Here is a 12109-nt window from a genome sequence, read left to right as displayed (position 1 = left end):
GCATCGGGTGAATAAGCTAAACTTTATTTTTGTATTGCAACGGATGATTAGTTTGTGTCGTTGATTACAGAAAAAACGAGTGTTTCGTGACGGGAATCACCACTTTTCTGAATAGCTGAATCACTTAGCTATTAGCATGCTAAGTAGCTACTGTACAGTTCGCGATTGGTACTGTATTACTAGATACTGGTAATTAATTGTTTACGTTTACGGGGTCCTACCTACCCGGCAAAATAATCGGGCAGCAAATAAATTCTGACCAATGAAGTAGCGGAATGTAATACGGAATGTAATACTCCGTTGACAAATAAGCAGTCGAGACGTCACAATCGCGACAGACTCTATGACGTACCCTAGTAGATATGAGCACCCTAGCAGGTATAAAACCCACAACTGCCTCACTAGCTCCCATAGACAATACATGGTGCCTAACCTGACCGCACGTCCCTTGTTTTCTCCCGTCTATTTGAATAGGACATGCGCAAATTCAGCGAATTCAGCGATTTTGATTAAAAAAATGCTCGAAATGATTGGAATCATGCAGAAATTACACCTATACCACAGATTAGTAGAGAAATATCAATATTTATTTTATTTTATTTTATATATATATTTTTATTTACTTTTCTAGATGACAGGTGAGGCTCTGCCTCACCTGCCTCATAGGACCGCACGTCCCTGGTGGAAGTTGTTGTGTGGAGAGGTGACTCCTAGTTATTCCAGAGGGGTGGATACTATGAGAGAGGCGGTATTATTTTCTTTAGGCTCAAGGTTTCAGTGCCTTGGTTTGAATTGGTTTGAAAAAATGTTTTGTCTCTATAGATAGTGGTGGACTGGCTCTCCCGCATATGGAATTACATAACATAGCATTTTAAACGATTAAACTAAAGACATGGGTCAAATTGGGATTGGTGAGGGTGGGGAGCCCTGGTCCAGTGAGGTCAGGGGTCAAAGACCATACTGCAGACAATAGAAATAGGGACAATTTATTCAGTAGAAAGACGTTAGAGTGAAAACTCTACACTATGTGTTGTGGATGGGGACTGTCCATAGTACCATGGCTCTGCTTCTAGGAAGTGATGTTGCAGTTGGATTTTTCTAAATGTCATGTTTAAACTAAATTCCATTCACCTCCATGGCCCCTGTTTGAAAGAGGTCAGACAGGAGTTAGAGTGAGCTGGTCGAGAGCCCATTCATGATATCTCATGATGCAACGTTAAGGTCACTAATAAACAGTCTGGACAAAATACTGCTCTGTTTACTTTACATCAAGGCATTCCAAAGGAATTTAGCTCCAGCAGAATATACTACCATTTGAAAGAACTGCAACCATTTCTTGTAAGAGGTGGGCTCAAGGTTTAAGTTAAAGATTCACTCGGATTTTCACAGTGTAACTGTTTGTAGGTGTGGTTTGCTGCATGAAGCCATTTGATAAAGAGAAGAAGCAGCAGAGAGACTCTGAACTCTGCATCTCTACCACCAGCACCTGCTGTCTGCAACCCAAACATGGCCAGCACATACAACGAAGGTGAGTCATGATCCTACTGCACTCATGTTGTTATGGATACACAGAAACAGCACCACCAAATCCTAAAATGTGCCCTCAGCTCAGCATTAATACTTTGAAACTCGACTATCAAAACATCTCTTTTCATGTGAGCAGCAAAACAGTCGTAGGGAAAGGGCAAGGTGTGCTTGTAAATGTTATCTTGCGATGTCAAACATTTTTAAAATATGTTATGAGGAAACATTTTTTTAATTTTTTTTTTATTGACAAAACCTTCGTAGAAATGTGTCAGTCTGTCCAAGTGGACATTTTCCCTTTCAGCTGACAGAGGGAGTAATTTAAGAGTAATTTTGCCTTGTCCTATGAATGCTGAACTGAGCAGTATGTACTGTATACTGAAGACATTAGATCACGGAAGGGGAGTCAGAGAACTACTTACGTGCATGAATTGGTCTGAAATACAAAATCTGCAGAAGAACCTTACTGTGAAAATTGTAATTGGCGTCACATTGTAGACATTAATGAATTCACTCCCCCACTGCCACCTCCCTTTTCAGCTCTGTCATAGCAGCTGAATAGTTACTTATCGTTCATCTCTGTAGAAGCTGAATTTAGTACAATGTACGAACAACCTGATGTTGATTCTTAATCAGTCTTGCTCGTTTTTCTACACAGGATCTAGCAGGACAAATAATGAGCTGAGGATTGTGATAGTGGGGAAGACTGGAATTGGAAAGAGTACCTCTGGAAACACCATTCTGGGACGACACTGCTTTGAATCCAAGTTCAGTGCCAGGTCTATGACGGTAGACTGTTCTAAATCCAAAGCTGTGGTGGATGGGCAACAGGTTGCTGTCATTGACACCCCAAGCCTGTTTGACACCAGGTTTCACGAGGATAAAACAGCTAAAGATATTTGCCAGTGTATCAGTTACGCTGCTCCTGGTCCCCATGTTTTCCTGGTGGTCATCAGGCTGGGGAGATACACTGACGAGGAAAAACAGACGGTGCAAAGGATTCAAGAAATCTTTGGCCAGGCTGCAGACAGATACAGCATGGTTCTCTTTACTGGTGGTGACCTTCTTGAAGGAGCCTCTATTGAGGAGTTCTTGTCTGGAAGCCCAGACCTGCTGGAACTCGTGAACAGATGTAACGGCGAGTACCATGTCTTCAATAATAAGCTGAAGGATCCCTCTCAGGTCACTGAGCTGCTCCAGAAGATCAATATGGTAGTCCAGAAGAATGGAGGAGGCTACTACACCAACGAGATGTTCCAAGAGGCTGAGAGGGCAGTCGAAGAAGAGAAACAACGTATCCTGAAAGAGAAGGCAGAGCAAATACAAAGACAAAAAGAGCAACTGGAGAGAAAACTACAGAAAAAATATGAGATAGAGAGGCAGAAAATCCCAATACTCCAACAAGAGAGAGAGAGGGAGAGGAATGAGAGAGAGGAGGAGAGTAAGAAGGAAAGGGAGATGATGGAGAGGGAAAGGGAGATGAGGGAAAGGGAGATGAGGGATAGGGAGATGACTAAATTAAAGGAAAACCATGACAGAGAACTGACAGAAGAAAGATCGAAGCAACAGAGGAGAACAGCCATAGCTGATAATTCAAATTCAGTTTATGATCTGGTGAAAACTGGAGCTAAAGAGCTGGGAAAGGCAGGTTTGCGCTTGGCCGTATTGACGATGTTTGAAACCGACATTGTGACCGGTTGAGATTTTTTTATTTGTTTTATATTAAATTACCAATGTTGTGTAATACATTTAAAAACAAATTTGAACCATTGCACCGTTTTTTTTTTATTTTTTTTTTTTAATTAAACAGTTGGTCAGATTTCTTTAGGTTTTTTGTAGTCATTTAATTATTTGATTTTGTTTTCCTTTTGGTCAGAGTTTGTCATGAATATATTCATTTCATGGGTTATGTTGATTTATGCCAGTCAAGAACAAATATGCATCCATGTGCTGAGCTGAACTACAAATATAGATATTTAAACCTTGAAAAAAATGTTTGCCTCTAGAGATAGTTGTGGACTGGCCCTCCCACATAAGGAATTACATAACATAGCATTTTAAATGATTAAACTAAACCCATGGGTCAAATTGGGATTGGTGAGGGTGGGGGAGTCCCTGGTCCAGTGAGGTCTGGGGTCAAAGACCATACTGCAGACAGTAGAAATAGGGACTATTTCATCAGTAGAAAGACATTATAGTGAAAACTATACACTATGTGTTGTGGATGGGGAATGTCCATAGTACCATGGCTCTGCTTCTAGGAAGAGATTGGACTTTTCAAAATGTTTAAATGATGTACCACAAGCTAAATTCCATTCACATCCATGGCCCCTGTTTGAAATGGGTGAGACAGGAGTTGAGGTGAGCTGGTGTACATGATGTATCTGTATCTCATCATGGTGTAACTTTAGGGTTACTCACAAACAGTCTGGACATCCAAGACATTCCAAAGGAATTTAGCTCCAGCAGAATATAATACCATTTGAAAGAACTGCAACCATTTCTTGTAAGAGGTAGGCTCAAGGTTTAAGTTTCACTATGATTTTCACAGTGTAACTGTTTGCAGGTTTGGTTTGCTGCATGAAGCCATTTGATAAAGAGAAGCAGCATTGAGAATGCTGAGAATTCCCTCTGCAATTTGATGGACAATTCCATGGAAAGGTTTTCAAGGGCATCAATGATTCTTCTAGAACGTGGTGTCAGTGTGGATAAAAGGGGAACTCTATTTAAAATGAACTTTAAGATATGTTTGATAAAAGCAGCATAACATTTCATCCTCTGAAAAGTATTTAAAGTATTACAAACATGTTTAATAAATGTGTATTCGATGGGGTGACATTTCTTGCTGCTTTTCAGAAAGGACATTGACATTGTATAATCCGCCAGTCAGGTATCGGAAAATAAATTCCGACGGGACGAACAGGACCCCAACGTGCAGCAGAGGACTTTACATTATCCCTTACCTAATTACATTTTTAATTCTGATAGAAGTCTGATATGACAATTTACTAGGTCCTTATAGGAGTGTGATAAAAGAAAAATTAACAGTGCACACTGAAGTCTACTTAATTTAAGTATACTTCATATACTTGCATGCACTAATGACTAATGTACTAAAAGTGTGCTATTGTTGAGTACTAATGATATGTCATTAGTGCTAATAAAGATATACTTAAATACAACTAAGTGAACTTCATTGTACTATTTTAAGACACCATTAAGATGCATTTGGATATACTTAAGTACATCCTTTTTTTCTGTGCTTTGCTTTTTATAAACTTTGTTTCAACTTAGAGCATAATTGAATCCACCTGTCAGATAACTGTTAATATACTTACTTAGTATTGAGTCTATAAATCCTTTGACAAACAACTGTTCCTCCATGCACCTAATGTAAAGTGAAGTTGTGCCAGAACCCCTTCTTAATGAACGAAACAATAAAGCCATGTTATTCCATGTTGTGTATAAAATAAAGAGCAGGAAACCAAGGGGAAATATAATCCTGTATTGTTGCATAGTGTTAAACCACAGATTGTCCAACCATCATAGTTTTACACAGACAGTATACCCTTCTATAGCCATTTCTATAGACAGATATAAGGAGGTCACACCTTTACGATATTCATGCAAAAATGCTCCCATTTAAGGAGTGATATTTTTATTCACAAAACCGTTGATATCAACATTGTGAGCATAATCTTGTGAAATGATAAATTATTCTTGCCTGGTCTGTCCTTAAATAATATGGCATGTGTGATTTGCTCTTGCAAGTACTTTAGAAGTCATAATGAAAGACTCAAAACACACAAAAATAGGGTAGGGGTTCTAAAGGATAATAAACAACAGAAAATATAAAAGCAGGTCCAAATATGACTGAAAAACTATGATGCCAATCCGATCAGAAATCCTCCAGCAAATCCCCCCATCACGACAATATTGTTCTTCACAAAAATTTGAACCTATTGAGAAAAAAGTAAAACATGTGAAATACAACAATGACCATTTTTGATATAAAAGACATATAGTAGAAATCAAGTTTAAAATAAAAAGAACATAAGTTTCTCCACACCTCTTCCACCTTCGTGGTGACTTCTCTCGGGGGCTTGTCTACATTGAGCTTAAGCTGCTTCTTGGCTTTGTTGACATCCCGTTCCACTCTCTTCCAGTCCACTCTGATGTAGCCCGTGTGATTGGCAATCTAAAACAGGAAAGCACAGCAAAATGATGAAAAACCCTACTCTGTATACAAATAACGGAGTGCCCTAATTTCCCGACAATTAACCGCGGTATAACCCTGCGGTTACTACTTGGATAGGCCACTCCTGGGTTCAGAGCAATTCCAACCACTTGTGGATGATGTTAAATATCTTCACATAGACATTCTGAGAAAAATAATGGGACATCAGTGGAGTAAAGGCTTACTCTGATACCAGTGTAGTGAATAAAGGGGGTGAAGTCCCCCCTGCCCTTCTCAAACACGTTAATTCAGTGGTTGCCAGGGGATCTTTTAAGGACTGGACCTAATAATTTAGTGTCCATTCCCACACCAACACCATAACCATAACACTAAATAAACTCTTAATAAACGCGTGGTTTTCACTGTGAGTGGGAATGAAGTAGCCTATGTGTGTGTGTGTATGTGTACGTGTGAGGAGAGGATATAACATTTTTGCTTGAAATGCCCATCCCTAATTCACACAACTTCTAAATGGCTAGTAGCACTCGCACTACAACTACATGGCATTTATTTTTACGTGACAGAATGACGCAACACTGAATAAACAGCGGTTAATACACGGGTGTAGTCAATACACCGGTTTGTTTTATGAAATTACATGAAATACTGTAATGCAGTTTATATACGGTGCAGTTTATACTGTAGAAATACTGTAACACTAGACTGAATCTAGAGGTATGCGTATGTAAACCTCTGTCATCAAAGCACAGAGCCTCTGTCTTTCATGCCTGAAGACATAATGCAGTTGACAATGCAGGTTCTATTGGTGTCAGGACCCAGGCTTGGGAGTGGGGCTTTATGGGAAAGAGTGCAGAGGCTGGGGCATTATGGGCAAGAGTGCAGAGGCTGGGGCGTTATGGGCACGAGTGCAGAGGCTGGGGCGTTATGGGCACGAGTGCAGAGGCTGGGGCGTTATGGGCACGAGTGCAGAGGCTGGGGCGTTATGGGCATGAGTGCAGAGGCTGGGGCGTTATGGGCATGAGTGCAGAGGCTGGGGCGTTATGGGCATGAGTGCAGAGGCTGGTGGTGGGGCGTTATGGGCATGAGTGCAGAGGCTGGTGGTGGGGCGTTATGGGCATGAGTGCAGAGGCTGGTGGTGGGGCGTTATGGGCATGAGTGCAGAGGCTGGTGGTGGGGCGTTATGGGCAAGAGTGCAGAGGCTGGTGGTGGGGCGTTATGGGCATGAGTGCAGAGGCTGGGGCGTTATGGGCATGAGTGCAGAGGCTGGTGGTGTGAAGCTGTGAGATGCCTCATGCTTTAGTTCAGGTGAATACAAACAATTGCATCAACTTAGCATGAGCAGAGGGGATTGTGGGAAATGGAAGAAATGTAGCTTTATGTGAGGGTAGTAATGTATATTCATTCAACTTTCCTTATATTGTGCCACTGTGTACATATCTGTAGATATCTCTCTGAGAACTGTAACCCATGCCTCTCATAATGTCCTGTATTTTCTCTTCTTCCAGCTATCTACTGTATGTTTCTGTACACCATCTGCAGCCCACCATGTGGTGTGTGGTTTCAGGTATGACAGCATCATCTTTGTCAGCTAACTCACTTGATTGTCATGCTTGTCCTTTGGTTCACAACAATAGACATTAAGGCAACTGGAGTCATATGATCCCGAATGCGATTGTGAATAAGAAGAGTGAGTACTGATGGTTCTACTAAGGCATTGATTTATATGTCTGTCCATTTCAAAGGTTAATGGCTGGGGACTAAATACTCTAAGGGTACAACCCAAGGTTGGATTGATATAGCCACCTAAAGATATGTGTAAGGCAAGGGTGATCTGATTGTGATCTAAGGACCATCATTCTGACTAAGAAGTCAACCACTGTTGTATAAAATAAAATAAAAATAGTGATTCCCACAGTGAAACTACATTATTGAATGCAATACCTTCACAGACCACCGAGGGGCAGCGGAAAAAAAACCTGGTATAAAGGAACCCACATGTTTATTTGAAATTGTCTTACCTGAAGCAAGAGGAATCCTCCACCAACAGCTGAGGCTGCTAGCTTTCCAACTTTCTGGAACAGATAACCAGCACACCTAAATGGAAAAAAAGGAAAATTAGCCCTGTTTTCCACAGTGAACACTAACATATTTTTTCTTCTGCCAGTTTCATCCCCACACACACTGCAACATCAAAATGATGGTCAGGCATAAATAGACATGAGGAGAACCACTGTTCTTCCGAGCTAACAGCCTCAAGACCCTGAGCATTGGCATTGGGTCCCTGAGGTTGAGGACTTGATGTTCTTACACAGGCAAATATGAATGTTTAGAAAGAGAAACTGAATCAAGACCAACCAATTTGATAAAGTTAAAGTTATTTGGTAAAACTCACCAGCCAGTCAGTCCTCCAATTGCAATTTGTCCACCAACTGAATACTTCTCAGCCAAAGGCCTTGAATTATTTTTGCCAAACACCCGATTCCACCATCGCTGCTTCTTGACATAGTCTGCCAGTTCCTCAAGGGTTTCCTCAACTTCTGCAAGAAAGATCAACATTGTAAAGGCTAAAATTATATGTTCAAAACCTTTCTGAAAGTTGTTGCGATGAACATAGTACCTGTTTATGTGTTGAGGGCCTGGATGGATAAAGGGTGTTAAATTGTGCTCAGCAATTTTCTACAGAAATCGGGATTCATGATCAGTATCAGTATTCAAGGTCTTACAAGAAAGTGACAAAAAGTGCAAAGTCATTCTTCAGCTGGCAGACCCAGGTCTGCAATGGTTTGAAATCTGGCAACACCATTCGTTGGAGAGATTCGAGGTTTGAGGCAGATTAATAATAATTTCATTATAATTTCAATATGATTCAATACAATTTCATTTCTGATTGTAGAAGAATATAAAAAAGCATTTAGACTGAAGAGGGGTTTAATACATTTCCCTGAGAAATGTATCCAGATTTACTGGGGGATAGGTGAGAATGCAGAGTTCCCAGGCTCGGCCTATAGACAGACCTCACAGGTGAGTGGAGGATCACTGGACACAAAGGTAAGAAACCCCCCCTGAAGAGTGGCACAGCTGCAGGACATTCACCTCTTTAAGGAGAAAGTGAATGAGCAGACGACTGTACACTGTTTGTAAGCACAGTATATGTAGTGCCATAAGGCATTGATGTGGCATGACAAAACAATTCATTAATGAATGACCAACAGGGTTTTGAGATCAATCATGACGAAACGACACTAACAAAACTGAAACCTTGCTTAGGACAATTTAGTCTCATGTAAGCAATCTCTTGTTCAGGTCCCAACCGTGGGGACAGCCTAACAAAGACCAGTGATACTGTACACTACACCAATAAAGCTTAAATTAAAGACCAGTGATACTGTACACTACACCAATAAAGCTTAAATGTAAGACCAGTAATATTGTACACTGGACCAATAAAGCTTAAATTCCCAAGCCTTGACAGGCCAGATGAGTAGTTTCATTTTGGCTTTTTGCAGAAAACAACAAGTTATCTAATATTGACCTAATTTGCGGAGAAAACAAAGGCTTATGATTTGCATACAGTTATCACAAGATTATGGACAGAGAGCTAACTTTCATGTTATGGAAACCTCTACCTCCACCTAAGGGCCAATCCAGTTACTGGGGATTGTGAGTGGGATATTTACAATATTAAACAAGGCTGCATAGTCCACTTTTACAATGTGACATGTACATTAATCAAATGTCAGTGGTTTGTGGTCTGTGGTCTGATGCTAACTCATCTCTAAAAATCGAAAGGTTGGTGTGTGTGTGTGTGGTGCCAGCCATTATGAAGTGGTCACATGCTTATCCTTATAGTGTCCTGCCTTCAAACCAAAAGAATCACTTTCCATTATCTGTGTGCACAAAAATCTAACACAACAATGTTACATTGTTACTTAGCAATCAAAGGTTTGGTGTGCCTCTTCCAAAGATTTCAGGTTCTGCTGTCATGTGCCTCATGTCTACACAGCCCCAAAACATGGAATAGAAAGTTGGCAGACAGTAGCCAGGAAATACTAATTACATTTAAACAGCCTTTCCTCAGCTCCAAATGTCACTCCGTTTGCGGGGGGCAGATTTGGAATGGCATCAATGTTTACGTAAGTGTTTACTCGTAGTCAAGGAATAACTGGTGACTCATTGGAACACAATATCCCCATTTGCTCCTGCCAAAAAGCCTAGGAAAAGACACGACTATTCGGCAACAGAGCAAATAGCCTCTGTAGCAAGTAGAAAAAGCAACTTAAAATATTACTGCCGTTGAAATTATATAGAACAGTTACATTTGGTGCTCATCTATGGATTAAAAACGTTCTTTCAAAAACTGTCAGAGCTAGCTATGATTTTGACCCTGCAGGCCATGACCTAGCAAAGTTATTTCTTAGCGTTAGCTATGGTCAAACGATAAACAGCATTGGCCAGAGGCAACGCCAGTTCTAGTACTTCCAAAAGTTATACTTTCTAAATCGAAGTAAAGACAATGTGGGAATATAGGCGTGTTTACTAACCTTTCTTATCAGCCATAGTTGTTTTCACCTGCGTGTAACCAGCGACAATAACTAAAATTTCAATATGGCCACCATTCGTCATTTTATCAAAATAAAAGTCGAAACCTTATTATTAGAAGTGACGTAGAAACAGTTGGAGGTTGGAAAATACAAACTAAGATGGGGAAATGCTTTTTTGTGTTTTGCCGGGAAAGCAACCAATTGTGCTCCCTTGACATGGTGAAATAAACATGTTCTTTTACTAAATGTATAGCTATTGAGGCCTGATTCGCCTTTGGAGGTATCAGGGCATCAATAGCCCCAGCCGACTTGTAGGCCAGTAGTCTTCGCCTAGAGCTACCATCCCTATGTCGCCTTAACTAATAAGGAATCAAAGGTTACTGTCAAAGTGTAATCATCATGCAGTTCCATAGTGGAACAAGTAAGGAGTAAAGAGTGTGTGTTATGACTTATGAGCAGTATGAATACAATAATTTTCTTCGGCAATAAGGCCTTTGGTGTAAGATGCAACTTTGACTTTTAATAGATTAAATGGATAAATAAATCATAATGAACAACAAACACCTGAATGTTGTGTAGGGAGACTGGGTACAGTCCACAAAAATCGACAAAGTGTCGCTTTCATTTGAACATATGTGCAACATACACCTCGTCTCTGTATTTACCTCACCAATTCAAGCTCATGCCCATTTTTCTCTAATGTTCACTAAATGCAGGAGTGCCATTGGGGACAGTTGCAACTGTGGGCGAGGACAATTGTAGCATGTCAGTTCGAAAAGGTAAAGTAAAATGCACAGCGACAGTCGTGCATTATTCAAACCAAAATAGTGGTGGATAAAGGTTCTTCTGTAAGTTGTAGATTTTACAGTTTTTTTTCAAAATGCCAGCTGTTTATAAACTAAGGGCGTCACATTTTTTTCAATATTTTTGCTAGTTACCTTGCTGTTGCAACCAATTGTATGTAATGCATGATAAGATAATTGGAACATAACACATGTGTGCAGCTAATAATTATACTAGCATCTAGATCAGAATTCACTGCACAACCACTGGTTACTTGTGTTCCTGTCAACACACATCAATTGTGCAGTTAAAATGTTGCAAAACTTAAAAAGTTACAGATTTTGCCCTATAACCTTTGACAGAGATTGAGAGACAAGCTGACATTTGGAATGTAGCATGCTGGTGCCATCATACATTGTTTGAGTTTCATCGCATTACATTAGACACTAGATGCGAATTTAAGAATATGACTGTCCTCTAGTTAATGGCTCACTTAATCATTTCATGTCTTCATTTCATACTTGAGGAGCCTGCTAAAATAAAATAAAAATTGTAGATGCAACAGTCTGCACTGTATTTATCTAGGGTAGTTAGCAGCACAGCAGGCATATAGTATGTTGGCAATAAGTTGAAACTGAACTTTGAAGTGGGCTTTTATTTTGACGCTTTTTGCCGCCTATTGTCGCTAGCTCCACGGAAACTGTCTTCTAGCTGCTTCGTACTCGTTTTTTGAATGACGTTCACTCATACGAGCACTACTGCCACCTGCGAGAAAGACTAGGAAACTGGCTTTCTCACCCTTCAGCCACCTATGCTCACCTGCTACCCTCCAAGGTTCTTATAGGGGGGCGACTATTATATTTGACCTAATTCGGTATCATGAAGGGATTAAAAAAACACTACGATTCCACAATCCCCTTTACTTACCTGCAGAAAGATGTTTCACCGTTACTGGCCTACTCTTAAAGACCTACTTAGCCTACTTGCTTCAACCCATTAAACACCACACACCAAAAGTACTTAACTACAGTTTGAGGAGTCAAGCAGACATCACATTAGCCAT

General features: G+C 40.3%; 2 protein-coding genes across 2 annotated transcripts; one reads left to right on the top strand and one right to left on the bottom strand.

Annotated features, from left to right (window-relative positions):
- The first annotated feature begins 1387 nt into the window (after positions 1–1387).
- LOC105893697 (GTPase IMAP family member 4-like) lies at positions 1388–4137 on the top strand. The gene is made up of 2 exons (XM_031586255.2): positions 1388–2977; positions 4091–4137. Exons 1-2 carry the CDS (start codon positions 2143–2145, stop codon positions 4135–4137), a joined length of 882 nt encoding a protein of 293 aa, XP_031442115.2. The 5' UTR covers positions 1388–2142.
- Positions 4138–5014: 877 nt separating this feature from the next.
- fundc2 (fun14 domain containing 2) lies at positions 5015–10363 on the bottom strand. The gene is made up of 5 exons (XM_031585723.1): positions 10264–10363; positions 8115–8259; positions 7741–7816; positions 5594–5722; positions 5015–5483 (listed from the first exon to the last, which is right to left on the bottom strand). The coding sequence occupies exons 1-5, from the start codon at positions 10343–10345 to the stop codon at positions 5406–5408; spliced, it is 510 nt and encodes a 169-aa protein (XP_031441583.1). The 5' UTR covers positions 10346–10363; the 3' UTR covers positions 5015–5405.
- Positions 10364–12109: the final 1746 nt, after the last annotated feature.

Source organism: Clupea harengus, chromosome 19, assembly GCF_900700415.2.
Source record: "Clupea harengus chromosome 19, Ch_v2.0.2, whole genome shotgun sequence".
NCBI classification, from domain to species: Eukaryota; Metazoa; Chordata; class Actinopteri; order Clupeiformes; family Clupeidae; genus Clupea; species Clupea harengus.
The sequence above is the reverse complement of the archived record's forward strand: the minus strand, read 5'-3'. Positions and strand labels throughout refer to the sequence as shown.